General features: G+C 38.5%; 1 protein-coding gene across 4 annotated transcripts; it reads right to left on the bottom strand.

Annotated features, from left to right (window-relative positions):
- Positions 1-216: 216 nt before the first annotated feature.
- On the bottom strand, positions 217-17292 carry syt10 (synaptotagmin X). Of its 4 annotated transcripts, XM_016673067.1 has the most exons (8): positions 16831-17289; positions 15044-15440; positions 9184-9745; positions 5898-6018; positions 5508-5679; positions 4635-4764; positions 4053-4062; positions 217-2848 (listed from the first exon to the last, which is right to left on the bottom strand). In XM_016673067.1, exons 1-8 carry the CDS (start codon positions 17030-17032, stop codon positions 2823-2825), a joined length of 1620 nt encoding a protein of 539 aa, XP_016528553.1. In that variant the 5' UTR covers positions 17033-17289; the 3' UTR covers positions 217-2822. The 4 variants fall into 4 exon arrangements, with proteins under 4 accessions (XP_016528553.1, XP_007555369.1, XP_007555370.1 ...); XM_007555307.2 differs by lacking the exon at positions 4053-4062 and having other exon boundaries at positions 16831-17287; XM_007555308.2 differs by lacking the exon at positions 4053-4062 and having other exon boundaries at positions 16846-17287.
- Between the last annotated feature and the right edge of the window lie 3177 nt (positions 17293-20469).

The raw sequence follows: 20469 nt of genomic DNA, 5'->3' as shown, positions 1-20469 counted from the left end.
ATACGAGTCCGAGACTTTTGAAGTGTCACCAAACGATAGAAATACATTTTTGATGTCTTTGTTTTTCCATAAATTCACAACAACTTGCCAGGTTTCACTTCTTGGTATTTACAAACAGAGCTGCTGACGAGAACAACCCTGTTCCCAAAACGCAGTTGGATCTGTGTGGGATGTAGTTAGAAGCAGAAAACTGTTTTAACACAAAAAGGAATTCACTTTTTTTAATTTTGAAAATTGAAGTTATGTTTAATCTACGGAGCCCCTTAGTGGACAGGGAGGATTTTGTTTCTTTTGCGTTCTCTCGCAATAACGTCATTGAATGCTAATAGTCTTTCCACCAAATTTTCTGCTGTAATATAAGGTTTTCTTAAGGTTTTTCCATGTATGTTAATAGATCTTTTGTGGGACATCTGAAGCTTTATCCACCACAAACCTATGAGCAAAATGCAAAACCAAAACAGGCCAAACATGGGATTTCTATCTCTTTCCAGATAGAAACAGAAACTTTCTGTAAGAAGGAAAGAAAGCAAAAAAAAAAAATACAGCCAAACTATTTGGACTATTTCTGAGTTATTTTCACGGGGTAATAATGTCATCTCTGACAGTTTTACTTGTCTTTTTTGTGTTGGTAGTCTGAATGGTTAATAAATGAATGTGCAGTTCCATCTCAACCGTACACAAACGGACAAAAACATGCAGTGAATAAATCGATTCTCAACTAAAGTTAAGAATATACAAACACGTTTTCACTGAGGCTCTTTAAATGTTTGTATATTTGACATTTTAAATTGACATTTGTGACTGCATAGAAAATAGATCAGGGGGTATTTGCTTATTGCGAGGCAACGCAAACGAAAATAAAAAGTTAAAAAGTGTTAATGTCTTTTTGCTTTTGGTTCTGTTCAATAATCAAACTCTTTGTTTTATGCTTTTACTTAATTAGACAACATTTGGAATATCAGGCAGTATTTTTGCAATATGCATACAGTTACATAGTGATAATAAATATATTTTTTCTTGTTTTCTAGCATAGAAACCATGATAATCCATCAGAGAACTGCAGTGGATCCATATTGGTGATTCATTATCTGCAGAATTACTTATTTGGTGATTTTTCTAACGAGTATAGGTCCAAATTTTGTTGTGATTATTATGCCATCTATAATAATTTAATGTTGACATCACTGCATTCTGCTTTTTATTTACAGTCCCAACTTTTTATGAAACAGAGTTGTGCACCCAGGATTCTGTGCATTGATATCTACACAACTGTAAACACAAAATTTAAGATTTTTAGAGTTAAACATTGCACTCTTTTCCCTTCAGTAGGTGCTTTTTTTATTTAAAGTGGCGACAGGCATGCTACAAGTAAAAATAGGACTTTTTCATACTGAGGATAAAGCAGAAGGAAAGCATCATATACTGCATGTGCAATAAGATAACAGTACATAGCCTTTCTCTAATTGCTAGGCTGAATATTTTATTACTAACATGAAGATTTCAGAAGTGAATTTGATATGGATGAATTCAGAATGCTTCCCTGAATTTATGACTATGAAGAATATTTAATTAAAAAGGGTTTTGTTCAATCTCCAAATCCTTCAATATTTGAGATAATCTGTTAATGTGGGATTGATTTATGTACAGTTGCAGATAGAAGTTGATAATTTTTAGATTTTTGATGATTTATTTGAACCGTCTTTTTGTGACCATAAAGCAAACTGGGAAATTTCCATCCTAAGAATTGCTATATTGTTGAAACTTGTAGCAGAGTTTTTACAACAGAGCAGCAATTCCCTCTAATCCCATCATAATCCCATAATTAAATGCAAAAGGACAATATTTTATATTTTCCAGATCCACATTCTTGGTGCACTGGGTGAGTTTGCAGCTGCTGTTTAAAGCACTTTTATTAATCAAATTAATTAGGAACTAAGGCAGTTTTAGAGGTAGAAGTGGGTCCAACCTGGTGGGTGGAAAATGTACTCACTCCTTACAGCTCTATAATCATCCAGTTTAGAAAAAACGATTCAAATAGATCAGTAAAAGCCCCAGATTAATGAAAACTTCTAACCAACTGAAGCCAAATCAATGGAGTCCTCAGCTTTACTAAAAAGGAAGTACAAAGATTAAGTTTTATTAAATACCTTTGTGTCAGTAAAAAAATAAATACTCAGCTTTTTTATTAGATTCAGTTTGGCTTTCAGAAACTAACAGCACAAAATAATTTTAGACAAACTTGTATTTCATTGATCTCCGTCGCTCTGGTAATTTGTTTGCTACTTGTTCCTGCAGCAGCTGTTTCTCTGAATGTGACGGATGAATTTTCTGAATTTTACTCAGCCCTTGCAGATGTTTAGCTACCTGCAGAAATCGGATGGTGACTTCTTTGTTCACTAAATGTTTCCATGGCTCTGAGTGGCGTAGCCCTTTAACTTTGTGCCATTTCAAATTAAAATAGCAAAGGCTAAAAGAGCTGAAATACTGAAAGGGATTAAATAGTTGTACATGAACTATCATGGACTCCTTGAAGAGATGCTTGTTATTAATATTACTGATGTAATCTCTATAGATGGATGGTAAAACCTCTCCATAGACTGTCGAGCTGAATGCCTGTGAGTGTTGTGCATAGCCGTCTCTGTGATTCACTAAAAGACGTCGGATTCAAGTGAATAATTCCCAGAACAAATGATCAGTTTTCCATCCCTGTTCCCTGCAGAACAGTAAATATCTCTGGTTTCCCACAGCAGCGATGCTCAGACTCTACCTGGAATCGTCAGGGAGTCTGCAGAGGTTTGGGCGAAGGACACGAACCTTGACTCTCAAAGCTTGCAGCTCTTCCCTGCCACTGCAAAATATAACAGAGTGAAGTTACCGAGGCATTGGGTTTGCTTTTGGGAACTTATCTGGTATTTCTGTGGCTTTGAGGACTCACTGTGATCATAGGCAAATAAAGCCTCAGCCAAATAATATTAATAATGGGAAAATGCCTGAAGATTTTGGTGTAGATTAAGTCCCCAAAACAACTTTAAAGGACCTTCAGAAAGTCTGTCAATTATCTTTTAACACCACCATTAAAAATATAGATGACCCTATTTCTGTTTCTGATGTAAAGTATTAATTAAACTAAGAAAAGACCCAGTTTTCCCTTGTTACAGCCACTTCAACTCATGAATAAATGCCCTAAAACTGTGAACCAATCTCTGTTTAGCTTAAATAATACTATATGTAACAAATATGTAATTCAATGTTGCGCAGACTCAAAGCCATAATGAATGAATGTCATAACTTATTCAGGTATAATTTACTTCACATTTAGTATAAATTAGTAGCTTTTGGTTGCATTATGATATACTTGAAAAGTAGAGTTTTCCGAAAAGGTCCTTGTAAATTTAAGTACAATTATTTCTAAGATTTTACTTTCAGCTCCACACCAACTTCACTGAAGTATCTTAAATAATTTTAGAAAGTAGTAGTAAGAATAAGGTGCATGTTTTCTGTAAAAGTATCTTATAAGACCAGAGAAAATATCCTCTATATTTCAAAATAAACTTGTAAGTTTAGAAAAAGTAGACTGAAGTCAGGGAACGTTTTAATCATTTACGTGGAGTAATGGGTCATTTCTGATGAAGTTAATGAAAACTTAGAGACATTTATTAAGATTTTAAACAATATTGTGCAGCCCTGAAGGACATTGTAATCTCCTTTAAAGAAGCCAGTAAACAGCATGAAAATAACCAATAAGATCTGTAAAAATATGTATATTTTCAGCAGTTACTTTTGAGTTGAGGGAAAGGGTTTTAGATGTGAGTTTAGGAAAGTACTTCTGTATCATTTAGTGCTTCAAGCTACAAACAACTTAAAATAAAAACACAACTTGAATCATGACAAAAACTTAAAAGACAAGTTGGAAAATGTTGATCTTGTCGCGACTTTCTGAAACATATCTTAGGATCAAAAACAATTTGTTTGGTCAGTTTTTTGCCTTTGATCACAGTTTTTTTTTTAAACTAAAGTGTAAAACAGTTTTGCTACTGAAAATATGCAATCACCTGCATTTTCCTATTCATCAGGTGGAGAGTAGGTGTGACAAAAGAAGAACAAGAAATTAATTACACTAACATCAGTGAAGCAGCTCTCTTATAGAAGAAAACTTTTTGTTTTCATTTGGTTAAAGATGCAAAAGTTAAAGTAAAATGAGAAAAACTTGAACGAAATCTTGTTTTCAGCATCTGCATCTTTTGCTTACATGTAATTTTTTTTGTTTTTGTAAGATTTTACGCCAAAAAACATTATTTTTCAGAGTAGCTTTAAATGTCTCCATGCATCAACAAGCAGCTGCTGATTACACTCCAGCTGTGCTCTTGGTATTTCAAACTTCCATTAAAATAATAAAAAAAGCTGGAAGTAAATTTTAGCATTAAATATTCAGTTGTTCTTCAGTTAATGTTTTGGTCTGAAAAGACAAAATCAATCAATTTTTAACATTTGCTGTTTATATCCATTTGACTCAAAGAGTTTGAGAAAATTCTGGTAAATGTTGCATTCAGGAACCTTTGTGAATCTCTGTATGTCGCAGCTCCTTTCACTCAGGAGTAAAACCAGCTGAATTAAAAGAAGGGATGTTTGTGTACCTCTCCCAAAGCGTGCCAGTGTGTGATGGGCTTTCGCGGGTAAGCCAGCATTTCGTTCCAGTGATCTCGTCCAAGGCCCACAGCATCTGGGCCGGCTCGGCACACACCAATCACCTCATTGTGTCCAACCCTGTTACGAGTAAGGCACTTACATTAGCATGCACCTGATCTCATAAAGCAATGACTTTTCTAGGCCTAATTGGCAAAGAGAAGTTGTGATTTTTAAAATTTAAGACTGAAAAAGTAGAGCTGAACTAGTCATATGGTCAGAGAGCAGAATTTTAATTTTATATCCTATTATAAGATATAAAAGAGGAAGAGCAGGCACCAGTATATAAAGGCTAGAAGTCGCTGTTACTTTTACACGTTGAATGCCGCTAAAATCCTTTTATTTTTTGCTCAAATGTGACCCATGTCCATCTTTTTTATGGCAACTTGAACGGCTCACGTCACTCTTCAAGAAAATCAGATATGTGCCACTTCATATGTGGTGGACCTGTATCCAAGCGCCAGCAGTCTGAAAGGCCATGTCGCATTTTATCCGTCATTAATGTGAGGCATCAAATCAAATTTTATTAGAATAGCACCTTTCTGCAACGAGGCATTACACAAAAATACAAATATAGACTGTCAGCAGTATTTTAAAATATATTCTCTGAGCTACAGTGATTTAATTAATGATGCAAACAAAAAAAACATAAATAATGAATTTAAGACCTGCATCCCTGGAGCTGCTTTGGTTGATTTGTGAAGTTAATCTATTTTCTCCTTTAATATGCTGCATTCATCCTGATCACTTTAAGTGAAACTGGTTGATTTCTTTATACAATCAGAAGTTTTGGTAACCTAAAAATGGCTTGAGTTATAATTTACCGATCGTAATCCATGACCATGATGGAGAGGCTGACTTGCTCCACGTTCTCGGGGGGAATGTCGAAGATGATGGCCTCGTTGTAAACAGGGTTGAGTGTGCTTTTCTTGGTTGTCGTTTTCCTCTTCTTCAATCTCCGTCCGTTGCACACCAGGTAAACCTTCACATATGGATCTGCGTTAGACAAATGTAGCGTTTTTAATGTGCTGAATTTGACTGACGCAAGAAAAACCAAAAAGAAGAACAGCTAAGAAAATATATTCTCTCTAAGGAAGTTGAAACAATAATTTTATCTCGTGTCTCCTCCACTTTTTCCCCCTATAGGCTGTCGCGTTTCAGTTAATTTAAGACTCGGTTTGCTTTGATGTGAGCTTTATCTGCTTTTGGGTTACCTGAAGAGCCTGTGATGTCCATGGCTTTGAGGTTTCTGCATTTGATGACTGTTAGGGTCATTCTCCCCGCTGTGGGCAGGTAGCACAGCGAGTACATGATCTCGCCCAAGTCGATACTCTCCTAAAGCGACGGAAAGGAGAGAACATAAAGATTTAGCCTGCTTTGAATGAGCAAACCTCATTCTGTGAATTAAAAACACAGGTAAGTTTTAAAGCATTGCAGAACCTTTAGCTGCATTCACACCTGAAGTGACCCAATTCCAATTTTTATTTTTGCCTAAATGCGACCTGTATCTTTTAATGACTGTCTGGACAACCCAGGTCGGATTTTTAATGCGACCCAGGCCACTTGGATATCTGATAAATATCCAATCTTTTCAAATGTGACCAGAATCTGAACTTCCAGGTCGCGTTCATTCGACCTGAACGTCATTGATCCTCGACAAACGTCACTATTCTGTGTCATGATATGCGCAAGCGGGAAGAAAAACAACAACCATGGCGGACCATAATGAGGATTAAGCTGTTAATGTGCTGGTTCCGGTAGGACAACAACTTGCAAATCATAAGCTAAGCTCCACTGTTAGCATCCATGTTTACTTCCGCAAACACAGAGCATTTCTTCTTCTTCTTCTTTTTTATGGCGGTTGGCAAAACACTGAGCACACTCTTCATCTGTGACGTTATTGCGCCCTCTACTGCGCATGCGGGACACTTTCAGGTCATTTGCAGTTCACACTGGAGATCAGATACAGGCCGCATATAATTGGAAGTGCCAAAAAAACAAAAAAAACTAATCCGAATTGACAAAAAATAGGAATTGTGTCACTTCAGGCTGCAGTGTGAACGTAGCCTATGATAACTGTTGCTTCTTTTCTTTGAGGAAAACCATGGAATGTGTCTGCAAAATGCAAAATTAATTTAACCCAGTGTATTATAAGCCTGGTGGGCCACCAGGCTTTACTTGCAGCCACACCAGGCTGAGCATTATTTATGCAAGTCTTTTTAAGATGTTTGCATTTTTTAAGACTTTATAGTTGATGTTCAGATATTAATCTTCAAATCTTTCAATAACACATAATTATCAAGTGATATTTTCAAATTTCCTGTCAACTTTAAAAAATTTTTTAACTCAAAATCACGACGGGCCGCTGGATGAATGACTGCCCTTGCACCGGGCTTAACAGGTTTTCTGGGAAAACTTTGCATTCATAGTCATCAGACCAGGAATTATTGTGAAGTTAAACAGCTAAGTTTGCCTGTATTGTCCAGCAATGAGGTTTTAAAATATTTTTTCATCAATATCTTCATGATAACTAATCTTGTGCAGTTGCACTTTGGCAGTGTGATATGTTGACTACCAAATTATATCATCATTTGGATGCTGATACTTAAAATTTCCATTTTTCATGACAAAACTTTTAAATGTAGCAAACAAACAACAAAATAAGTACCGTTTAAGAAGGCAAATACTTTTACAGAGCATTCCAAATTATAATATAACCATAAAACCAAGCTGGGATTTCTTGTCCCATTACAAGCCTCTATCAATTTCACAGTTTACAATGTTCTTGCCTTGACTCTGTTCTCAGACAACAGGACAGTCTGCAGATGAGTGAAACCCCTGATAAAATCTAGTTTTGTTTTTTATTTTTAGTATCGAGTATAAAAATTAAATCTGGGGAATGGCTGCTTCAGCCTCGATGTTTGGCTCGGGGTTTAGATAAGAAAAAGTGTCTAAAGCAGCTGGGTAATGGTTACTTATCAGAAGCTGAGATGCCAAAGCATCTGCAAGGTCACAGCAGTTTTCTCACAGAATGTCTGAGAAACATTTATATCATGTAATCTGAATCCTATTTTGTCTGAAACAAACCAAATGTTATAGCAAAACAAGAAAAGCAACATTCAAAGAAAATGTTTCATTTTGTAAATTGAGGAATTTTAAGAATATAAATGTTTTTGATGCTAATTGGTTTAATTTTTATACAATCTTATCACAAATGAAATTTTGAGTTTAGTGGATATTTTCTGTGTGTAATAATGCTTCTTGGCAATAAGTCATGTACATTGGAAAGCCTTTTTATTTCCCTTCAGAAGTAGTAAAAAGTGAGTTAAAAATGTGGGCTGCAGCCGCAAAAAACATACTTTGATACTTGATCTTTACGCGATATCAAGATGAGATTCTGTACCATATTGCCTCTTTTTGGGAATTCTTGGAGGATATTGTAAGAAAATTGCAACAAAATCTCAAGGTCAAAGGTTAGATTGTGGATTTAGGAGTAGAGAGTGATGATCTTAACCCCATTTAACATTTTGTCATAATCTTGGGCCTAATTTTCATGCCACAGTGACCAACAAAACCAGTTGGACTTGCAAATTTCAACAATGCATTTACCTTACAATGAATTTAATCTCCATTCAAATGGAAATAAACAAGTTTTCCACAAGCTCATGCACTTTTAAAGATGGTATTGCAAACATCTTAATCTTTCAAGTACTAGAAGCTGTTACCCTCTGGCGTTTTATCACTGAGGATAGAGACACAAACCAGTTTTGGTAGCCAACTTGTAATCAAGATCACTTCTGTGCGCCAACATTTTCTGTAACTCCAGGGAGCAAACAGCAGAAATCTTCATAAAAATGTAGCAGCAAACACCATAAAAGGCTTTTATAGCTGTTTACTTCTTCAGAAAATCTCTAATCTGTTTGTTCATTAGGTTCATTCTGTGCGAAACTAAATCCGAGGTTCTCAGTTGCTTCAGAATTAGTATGCATTATAAACACAAACCCAGCGTTTATCGCAGTAAATGCTTTCATTATTAAAGAAGAGCAAAGTGTGATAAATGTTGGTGTTAAAGAGATAATTACTCCGTCTATCAGGAGTAGTTTGTAGCTGTGAAGTCTGCTTAAGCGGCCAGGATTTTCAGTTTATTTTGTTGTTATAAATCCACCGTATCTGCTGCTGGATATTTTTACTCGCTGGCTATATTTATGTGTGCAGAAATACCCAGCAGTTTCTGGAAAATGTGAGTGGGTGTCTGGCTGATTAAATGCATTTCCCAAAGCGTTTGAATTATGTAATGTGTTCCACCTGCTTCTTATGTCAAGCGGTGCTAAGGATTTCAGGCTCTCAAAAGTCAATTGGTGCGATGTTTACTGATGAGAGCTTTCTAAAAACAGCATAAATACCCTATTAACAGAATGTTTACCCTCAATGGCTGCAGTGATACTCGTAGTAGCAGTAATCTGAGGATTTGGTGAGATCTTATTTTAAGCTGCTACTCACTGTGGTTGCTGCGTGGATATCCTTCCATACTACTGCCTCCCTCGACAGATCGGACAGTTCAAAAAGGTTGTCCACCACGACCTCGCCAATCATGTCGTGGCTTGTGAAACGGTCAAAGTCGTAGACGCTGAAGTGCAGCTTGCGGTTGCAGAGCTCGTCGTACGCCACGGGGAACCGGAAGGTCTCGTCGAACGTGGGGTTCAGAGTCTTGCGGTGAACTCGCGTCTGGAACTTCTTCTTCCTCTCTGGCAGCAGGTAGATCTTCACGTACGGGTCGGAGGTGCCTGTGAAGTCTTTGGCCGGCAGGTCCAAGGCCTTGAGGATCCTCACCACCAAGGCCTGCTCCTCGTAGTCGTAAAGCAGCGAGAAACTGAGCTTCCCACAGATTTCGACGTGACCTTTGGCCTCATCCTCAGAGTCCACAGACTTCTGCTTGTACAGTTCTGGTTTTATTCTTCCGATGCTGACTGTAGACGACTGGCGGAGAGGCACTTTGTCCATGCTGAAGTCTACGCTGCTGACATTCATTTGGCGAGGGAGGTGGCGCCGGAACGAATTGTGCCTGTGGAAACAGTTGGAGAACATTTTAACATCCGATATGACAGCTCATGTTTTTTTGAAGCAGTTATGAGTGATTAGTATCTCACCTGCAGACACCAACAGATGATTTCTAATGGTGTTTTTCAAGGAAACATCTATTCAAACTTAATATTTGTCTTTAAACCTAAAAAACTTTAGGTTTGGGATTTCAGAAGCACTGAAGATCTACTGCTTTTGATCAAGAAATTACAGTAATGAAATTTCATCCCTTAATGGTCATTTGATTGCTTAATTTGGAAACAAAACAAAAACAAAATGAGTTAAACTACATTGAGATGTCAAGGAAAAGCAATATATCCAGTCGCTTCGAGCTGAACTACAGATGCACCGATCCGATATTAATATCTGTATCAGTGCCGATATTTAGAAAAAATCTACATCTGGTATCAGTGATAATGTACCTGATCCATAACAGCAGATCTATTCAGTCTAATTCTATGCTTTGAGTGCTTTATTTATCATTTTACATTATATTTAGAATGCCTGATTGTTTTTTCTGAACCATTTTGAAAGAATGGTTCAGTGTTGCAGTTTATTTTTACATGTTTGACCGAGGTAGTCATTGTCAGTTTCAGTTTCCTGATTATTTGTTTTACATTGTGTTTTTCCAAGGTTGCTTATGGAGCTGTTGGTGTATTTAAATGAGCTGTACTGGTGCAGAGTTATCAAATAAATATATAATTCAGTCTATGTTTTAAAAAACTAAAGTTCTACGTTAATTCTTCACTGTTTTCTGCATCTGGTCAGTATCAATCAATGCTATTGGAAGTGAAAAAAGTGAACTGAACACAACCAATAACAGTGCAAACATTATTCAGAAGTGGTTTTGGTTCATTTCACTATGTTTACATCTACATAGCATGTCTTTAAGATGCAAGGATACATGGCAAGGAAGAAAAGAACACAAGAGCAGCTTTGGTGGTCTTTATAGAGCGGGTCAAGTCGAATTATGTTTTGAGATATTTGTAGTGTTTTGGAAACAAAAATGTGTTTAATCACATTCATGATTGAACAAGGAAGGCGATTATACCTTCAGGTAAGGAAAGAATGGATTGGATATTTTTCCCCCTTGAATCATCATTTAAATAAAGTACTTTCATGCCGTTTGAAGCAAAAAGACTCACTGAAAACCATGTTCAAATTGTTGGAAAAAATATCTATTCAATTTTAAGAAACAAACTAGAGTTGTTTTCCTTTTGTTTTACGGAAAAAGCAATTGCATCCTATGCATTCACATTTAGACCCATTTACCAATTATGTTCCTTGTTCAGATTTTGGTGAGACATCCTCAGACAAAACTCTGTTTGAGTCTCCAATCTTGTCACCTAGCAACTGGCCCTTCTGCTTTCCGACAGTAAGATAATCACAGCAGTGGCACAAATTGTACTGCATGGGAAGCGCAGCGGAAGATTAAATGCAACACTAAAGCATAGTAAACAACACAGGGAGGCTGTGCAGCTTATATGAGGCTAAAGAGAAAATTATCACCATGAATTTTACTTACTTTGCACCTAAATATTTGTCACAATTTATTTGACCTCTGGTTGCAATTGCACTGCAACTTAAAACTCTTAAAACTGCCACTTTTGTGGGTAGTTAACACATTACCCATCTGTAGAAACCTGTCTGTACTCCCAATGTGCAAATAAAGACAATATGCTGAAAGTATAGAGGGAAAACTCAGCTTTTCCTGTCAAGGTCATGGAAACAATTTAGTGCAAATAACCACTGGAAGCATCATGTTAGAGTGGTTGGTGTTCTCACTGAAATCCCAGAGAAGTCAGACTACCAGATTAGCAACATTGTGAATAAAATGTGTCTTGCAAAAATAATTTCAAAGTGTTTAACTGGGACTTAAACAGATCCAAGATTAGCTGAACATGTTGGCCTAAATATGTTGTAGTTTTCCTATTAGTTAAAAAAAATTGCTGATTGTGATATGCTAAAACTAATAATTACTTCAAATAAATCTTTTGTTATATTTTTCACCTATGGAGGTCGCCATTTTTTCACCGATGGGTTGATGACGCATTTTGATCCATTCTGGAGTTGTTGTATATATTGTGTTTGACTGGTATAATTTTAGATAATGCCACACTGTCACTGTTGGCTGTAATTACAAAAACAAACCAAAAGAAAACTGCGAGGTGAATCTGGATCGCTTTCCACATGAAAAAAAGAACAAAATGGGAGAGAACTGAACACAACTGCTGAAGGACCTACAATTGTGCTCCCAACATTTCTCTCCAGAAGACTTTGAGTCTTTTGTACGAGCAAAACTGACAGGCTCCAACCGGTGGTCACAACTTCAATTTGTTCGGTCAGTGCAATTAGGAGTACAACAGCCAATGTAAAATAAACAATGCAGAAACAGAAATGGGTGAAGCCAATAGGCTGACTACCCCGGTCAAACTTGTAAAAAATAATCTGTAACAAACAAATCTGTAACAAACTTGTAAAAAATAATCTGTAACAAACCTTTTAAATGGTTAAGAAAGTGCAATTAGGATTTCTAAATTTAATACAAAATACATAATAAAGCATGATCTCACTCAGAGCAGCAGGCATAGAATGAGACTGAATAGCCATATCGTTGTTGTCTAGATTTTTTCACCAGATTGGTGCATCTCCAGTTGAAACATGAAAATAAAAAATAAAACACATCCCCCCCATCTAAAATTACATCTCACCATGTGATCTGTGTTTACTCATTTAACATTTCCCAGTATTAATCAATACTAGATTCAAACTACGTTTCATTAAAATGTGACCTGCTGGAAGCCAAAGCTCTCTTAAAACATGAGCAGCTGCTATTTTTTCCAATAAATCAATAGCTCCTAATAAACAATGAGAGAAAAAGGGAAAAAAAAAAAAAGCAAAACGTCAAGACTGTTTTCGTGCTGTCTTTGGTGTCATAACATCCCCAAGCTGTGCGATCGGAGGCATTTCTTAGAGAGTGGCGTGGCTGTCAGAAAAGTGGGAGGAAGGCCTGTGAAAGTGGGCGTCGTAATCTCCGGCTCGGCCTCTCAGCTTGACCGGTGGGTGTGCAATTCATGAAGACCTTGGCAGCAAAATAATTGAATTAATGAGCTTAATGACAAGCAAAAGCAAGTGTCGATAGCAGCTCCATGTGAGAAGCCGATCGCAGCTGCCCGCTGCGTGTCACCAGGAACCTGCCCTTCCACCATGACAGCTCCGGCCCCGCAGCTCTGCTAATTATGGACGTTCTAGTTTAAACACAGAGCTGGGGAACAAAGAGAAGCGAGAGCTGATTGTTTAATGACTGGGGTTTCTTCCCGACGTTGCCATAGCAGCTCAACTCTCGCACAAGTGATTATAGGATTCCAACTGGATGTCAGATATGCTATAGAGCGTCACTTTCTCTGTATTGTTTCAGTTTGCTAAGCCTGCCCAAGGTCACCAGGCAGTCAGCGATGATTTGCACGAAGCGTGGCAAACTACCTCGAGGACACATTCATGAGCCGCGCTCTGCACCGAGGGAGCAGTTTTTAATATTTCTTGGGGAGGATAATGCAAACCAAAGCAGACAGAGGCGGGTATGAGATGTTTACAAAAGCAGATAACAGGACCTCCTTTCTTCTAAATTGCACCTACAATTAGTCATCCCAACACAACAAGCAAACCTGCAGAAATTTGCAACAAAACAAATCAATAATTTAATACAGCTTCATGACAAGCATGTCTTGTATTTAGCAAAGCAACCTTCCGCTGGCAACATAATTCATGACCAGACAACCAACTTCTAGCAGCTTTTCTGAGGAATCTTACCCAAAGTTTCATGTTTTCTAATATTCTTGGTTTTGGGTGCTGCATTGAGCTTTTTTTCCAGTTTCACCAGAGATTTTCAATGCAGTACAAGTCGGGCAGCTCAACCTTGGTTGAGTTTGACGTATGTGATTGCCTTCCTGTTTCAAGGATTTTCAAGAATTTCAATTTTGAGACAGCAGAAGTCACTGAAAGTAGGTTTAACAGCTGAACTTGGATTGAGTTTTAGTTTTGAATGTTTGAACTGTTCTTGTGTATTTTGTTTATTGCAAACACCTGAAAGTAAATTTTGCCACAAAATCTACTTTGAATTATAACTGCATTGCATATTACTGATATGCAAACTGTGATATGCATTTATTTTGTTTAACTTTTCACTGATGTTGCGATTCTTCCAAATTTCAACTCTAAAACTAAGCTTTTAATTTTTTTAACATGTATTTGGCAATGACCTGCAGATTTCCTGAATTTCGGAGATCAACGATCGGCCGATTTTTACATGTGAAGCCGATCTTGTCCACCCACCGATGTTATCAACCTCAGAAAAAGTCTGAAAATCAACCACTGTGATTTTCTTTTCTCCCGTGTGAGAGGCTTGACTGACAAACTGGTCGACCAGGTCATGTCTGCATATTTACAATTAACAAAAGTCACCCCACTGTTGCTAGTTCAGCAACTTTCATGATATATTGAGCAACATTTCAGACAAAACAATGGTATCAGCCAGTAAATTAGGTTTTTTAAAAGATCGGTAATCAGCGATTGGCCAGAAAACTGAAATCAGTGCAACCCTATTTCTATGTCTTATAAAGCACAAGCTCTGCTTTCCTATAACATTACTAAACAAGGAGCACACAAGATGAAATGTGTGGCAGAAAATTGCCTAAACCACCTATCCACATTTGCACCATGGTGGTGGCAGCATCATGCTGTGACTGTGCTTTCTTTTCCTACAGGCAGAGTTGAATTGGAGTAGCTTAGACCAAACAATATTTAGTGTTGGACCTAAATTCAACTGAGAATCTTAAAAACTGATGTTCAGATTGTCTCAATCCAACTTCACAGAGTTGTTCATATTTGGTAAAAAGGATTAAAACCAACTTTTGAGTGTCTAGATGCATAAAAGTTATGACGACAAGCCACTAAAGGCTTGTAGCTTCAACTGCATTGGAATATGAAGGAAACGTCATGATGATCTGCTGCACAAAAGCTCCAGAAAATCACTTAAAGTTTGTAGTTATAATCTAGCAGAATGTGAAAAAATTATTTTCCTATGAGAAAAACTGCTTTTTTTTAGTTTAGTCAGAGCAGCAGGTGGGGGAGAGGCAGTGCTGCATTATTAAAACCTCACTCTGTCTTCGACGTTTCATTAGAATAATTTTAAACCATACGAGTGACATGGTAGAAAATTGAGTAGTTTTCCCGCCTTGGCCGATATGCGAGTGTTTGGAGGATGCAGGGCTGCGTCTGGTACCTGGAGGAGGATGTCGGCTCAGTCGTCTGCCTCTGGATCTTCGTCGGCTGTTTGCTGATCTTCTCCCTCAGGGCTGTTTGCACCTCTGCAGGGATGTCTGGCGACGTCTGACTGATCTTCATGGCTCCTTCAAGGTACTTCACGTTGCTCCGTCCGTTCACTTTCACCTCCGGAGGGTGTTTCTTCTCCACCTCCGCCACTTTGCACTCGATGACCGGGGTGGAACTGGGAGGAGGCGCCTCGGGGAAACCCACATGGAGGCCATTTTCGGCGTGGGCCGACAGAGTCTTGCTCCTCCAAATGGGCCAGCACAGCTTCCAAAAGACAAAGAGAGAGACTACCAGCAAGGCGAGGCCACAGAAACCCACGACCACAGCAAGGAGGCTGATGGAGATGTCTGTATTTATTAAACCACAGAAGAAGATGGGAGACAGGAAAGATATGACAGACAGGGGAGAAAGAGAAGAGTAAGAAAGAGCTGGCAGCATCTGCATCTGTTTGATAAACAGCTTTGAGTGTCTACAGTGTCACAATGTCAAAAATACTCACAATAAACCTGAAAATTTAATCTGATGTCCAGCTTTTAGAGAAATTAAAAAAATAAAGATTCATTGCATGTAAACAGTGATTATATTTTTACCCAACTGTTGATTTTGCAGATCACAATACCAGCTTTGAATTTTAAATGTCAAAATGTTCTGGTATTATCACATTACAAAGATCACATTTTGTCCAACGGATCATCAAGAACATCCTCCATAAGGAAAGTATGCCACAAATTACGACTCATGTTATTATGAATGTGCTTTATAGCACATTCATAAAAATTTAGTGGAAGGAAAAAATGTAGTTAAGATGCTCAAACAACAGGAACACCAACAGTATTGAGAATATTGTGAAGCCAGTTTGGAAAATATGTATCTACTTAAGGAATTAATTATTTTTTTAAATTAATCTTTTATCACTTTAAAGTTAAATTCATATCAATGTGTTGAGCTACTTTCCAAAACAGTTTGAAAATCTGGCTTTTAAATACTTTATTTTTAACAGAAGCAAGCTGTTCAATGGAAGAGGAAGTTGTTTTACAAAAATATTCTTGTAATTATATGCATTTATGGTCTGTAGTAGGCGTTAAATCAACTGGTCCAGCATATAAATCTTATTTTTAAAATTCTGATCTGCTCTAAAGATGTTCATTTCTGCATCAGAACAAAGTTTCAGTAAATGCTGAATTTTCTGGACAGTTTGAAGCATTTTTATTCATTTTCTATATGACGGCAAACATAATTGATCTATATAAGGTGTATAATTATTCAAGTATTTTCACTTTTGGGGAATATTATTATCTACCGAGTTGTGTACCCTAATGAGCTGCAGCTCCAGACCACAAAATATCCAAATACATAAAAAACGTTATATAATTTAATATCATTAGAGCTCTAAATTAATATTTTGTCGTATTTGTATTTACATGAAATATTTAAACTAGTGGCACTTTTTTGACCTCCACATTTTCCTCTCCATCCACACTTCATATTCCTAAAATAATAATTTGAAAGACTGAGAAGGGAAATGAAGAAAAGAGAAAGAGAGGATTGTTGCAGCTCTTTCTGATGCACCTGTTGCAGACTGATCAGTGTGGCGTAACAGGTAGGCGCAGTTTCAGAACATGACGAACTAAACACGAAGTGCTTTTCTTTCGTCTTTCTGCTGCGCTCGCTTTCTTTACTCCAAAAATGGCTAAAAATAAATGAAAGGGAAAAACTTAAAAAGAAATAATAATTTACCTGCGTGTCCTTTACCTTGTATGCTGCTCTCCAAGGGAAAAATGTCCGCGCATTTCTCTCGGTCCACGTGTCCCGCAAGGCAAAGTTCCGTGACGATCTGCAGAGCCCTCTGGCACAGGGTGATGCTGTCATCCGCTCGGACACTCATGTCTCTCCTGTTAAGCCATTGCACTCCAGAGGAGCCGGGAGGGCGGCGGTTCATTTGGGCACCTTTCTACGCGCCGCAGACAGCATGGAGGCGCGCTGCGTCCTGATCCATAACCAGCGCGCAGCGGAGGCAGAGGAGCGACTGGCCGCGTCGCGTTCCCGCGATTAGAGTAGCAGTCAGCGGGGTGACGGAGTCCAACCCATCCGCTGCACCCAATAGCAGTGCGCCTCGGTTTGGTTGTGAATCCCGTTGGCTGCTGGTTGTAACGAGATTACTTTTTCTGGTAATGACTGGAGTTCTCCCTCTGAGCGACAGACGACCTGTGCGTGTCTCCGTCTGCCGTCCAACACATGCTGGGTTATAAACTCCAGTCTGCAGCCTGTTTATCTCTGGATGGACACCAGAAGGTTCATTATTCTAATAGATTAAAATAATAGGACATAATGTTCAGGACGTGGCAGCTTTTAGCAGGAATAAAACATTCTGTCACATGAAGAAGGACATGAATAAACTCTACTTGACCTCTTTGTGTTATTCATACACATGTGCTGCCTGGCGAAATTATTTCCTGCACTTTCCACTCTTTGTGACGTAACAACCAAACATTTAGGCGTTGGATCGACTCAAAATAGAGCAGAATTATGAGGAGAAAGAAAAATCCAAATTAATTGTTTTTGACATCCAGAAACCAACATTTCTGCCAACTCATCTTTGCAAAATTTCTCAATTTTAGTCAGATTTAGTAAATTGTCTGCGATAATTTTAATTTTCTATCTTGGTCACAGATCCTGACTTGCGTTTTGGCCTGAACTTTGACTGGACTGTTGAAAAACATGCAGAGATCTGTATGTTTCGGGTTGTTTTCCTGCTGGAAAGAGAACATTTGTTCCAGCCTCTTAAGAGGCTGTCTGTTACAGCCTCTTAAAGGTTTTCTTCCAGTTTTATGAAACAAACTTTTCATCAACAATGAAAAGCTGCCCTGTTAAATCAAGTTTTAAGCTCATTTTGTCAAAGACTCAACTTTCTTTGGATGGGATTTAAGAGATTTTCATTTAGAAACCTGAACATTAAACTTGATTTAATTAAAATCATTTATAATTTTAAGTAAAACAGTGTTTTGCAATTAATTCAGCAGTTGATTACAGGCTGAAGAACCACTACTAATTATATTAAAACGGTGCAATCTTGCAACAATTTGTAATTTGTCATTTAAGCAGCTCCTACTTCAGTACATTAAAACCAATGCTTTGATTATACCTAGAAAACGATTCAAAATGCATTCCTGTAACTTAATCATGGCTTTACATCATATAATGACAAAAGAATTAACTAAATTTGAACAATTTAGTCCAAATTTAACATATAAAGGTAAAAAATATAAGATCACAACTTCTTAGCTATAATCTAGAAGTTTAACCATACAGTTTTTCCCCCCACAATACACTCGCTGGCCACTTTATTAGGTACACCTGTCAAACTGCTCATTAATGCAAATGTGGAATCAGCCAATCACATGGCAGCAGCTCAATGCATGTAGGCCAAGACGATCCACTGCAGTTCAACCTGAGCATCAGAACGATGAAGAAAGGTTGCTTAAGTGACTTTGAACGAGTATTTCAGAAACTGCTGATCTACTGGGATTTTCACACACACACCCATCTCTAGGCTTTACAGAGAATGGTCCGAAGAAGAGAAACTATCCAGTGAGCGGCAGTTCTGTGGGCGTAAATAAATCCCCTGTTGAAGCCAGAGGTCAGACGTGAATGGACCTTACCACAGGGGCCGCGGTTCATTGGCTAATGCCAATTTTACGTCACAGCGCAGCTACCACGTGCGTGACCGTCTCACAAACACAAGCTGCAGTAGTAAACACGCTAATGTACATTGTGGATTAGCAGACCGGCAGAAAGTTTTTGCGTCAGAACTCAAAAGAATGGTTCTCCACTGTCAGTGGGGAATCTGTACAGGCGATGTCAGGTATCCTGATCGTATTTATGGAACTAAAATTCACAGATTTCCAAAATCTGAAACGGAAAGCCTTGCTTGGATCAAAGCTTATGGACGACCGCATTTGCAACTCAACCGTCGTAGGATCAATAAGAACAAGGAGTGTGTGCTGGTGTCAGTATTATTACTTTGCTTTCTTTGTGTTTAGTGAATGAAAAAAAGAGTCAATAATAAACACATCCATTATGAAAACCTTTTAGCTAAGTACAGCATAATGGCAGTACCGATACAACTTCTACACCTTGGTCTGTTACACAGCTGAACAGATCGATATGCAATGTGTACCGTATCTAACATACATTAAATATTTTATTTTACCTGAAAAGGTTTTTTACTTAACTGTAATCGTGTTAGCCACGCTGGCACCGTGTATCAGGCCTAGGCACATTCGAAGATTTGCCAACAGAAATCATTGGTTTCAAAAATAACCCTCAAAACCATGAATGCCCGACTTACCCAGCCTTGCAAGAACAATAGGGATCAGTGATCTTGTCCACAGTATATTTATGCTGAGGGTGTGAGGATCTGCTGTTTTCCTCATCGACCGGTGGCATTGAGCTGCGACGCGCACAATGTTGGAGGCATCGCGTGGCTCAAACATCTTTATGTCGTCCATAAAAGATGACATGAACTTGTTGGTTCCCCTGTCCATTGTCGTGGCTGATATTTTTTGAAAATCCGGCAGAAATGCTACACTAATCGACTCAGAAATACTCTGCAGAGAGTCAGTCTAAAATGAAAGACGCCATGTTTACACATAGAAACTAAGCTCCGCGAGGCTTTGTTTGTGAGACATGCAGCCACGTGGGACTGTCGAGGGGCGTTTCTGGGCGGGGCTTGGTAAGGTCAATGGCCAGACTGGTTGGAGCTGATTGAACAGCAACAGTAACTCAAATAACCACTCGTTACAACCGAGGAGAGCATCTCTGACCGCACAGCATGTCGAACCTTGAGGCGGCTGGACTACAGCAGCAGACGACCACACCGGGTGCCGCTGCTGTCAGATAAGATCAGGAAACTGAGGCACAGGCTCAAAAGAAGATTGGAAAAACGTTGCCTGGTCTGATGAGTCTCGATTTCTGCTGCGGCATTCAGATGGTCGGGTCAGGATTTGGCGTCAGCAACATGAAATCATGGATCCATCCTGCCTTGGATCAACGGCTCAGCCTGGTGGTGGTGGTGCAGTGGTGTTGATATTTTCCTGGCCCTTTAGTACCAACTGAGCATCACATCAACGCCACAGCCTACCTGAGTGTTGCTGCTGACCAGGTCCATCCCTTTAAACCACAGTGGACCATCTTCTCATGGCTGCTGCCAGCAGGGTAAGGCGCCTTGTCATAAAGCGCCAATCATCTCAGACTGGTTCCTTGAACAATGAGTTCACTGAACTCGACTGGCCTCCACAGTCACCAGATCTCAGTCCAATAGAAAACCTTTTGGATGTGGTGGACCGGGAGATTCGCATCATGGATGTGCAGCCGACA

The sequence above is a fragment of the Poecilia formosa genome, unplaced genomic scaffold (assembly GCF_000485575.1).
Source record: "Poecilia formosa unplaced genomic scaffold, Poecilia_formosa-5.1.2 Scaffold69, whole genome shotgun sequence".
Classification (NCBI taxonomy): Eukaryota; Metazoa; Chordata; class Actinopteri; order Cyprinodontiformes; family Poeciliidae; genus Poecilia; species Poecilia formosa.
Note: the sequence above shows the minus strand (reverse complement) of the source record. Positions and strands in the feature narration are given on the sequence as shown.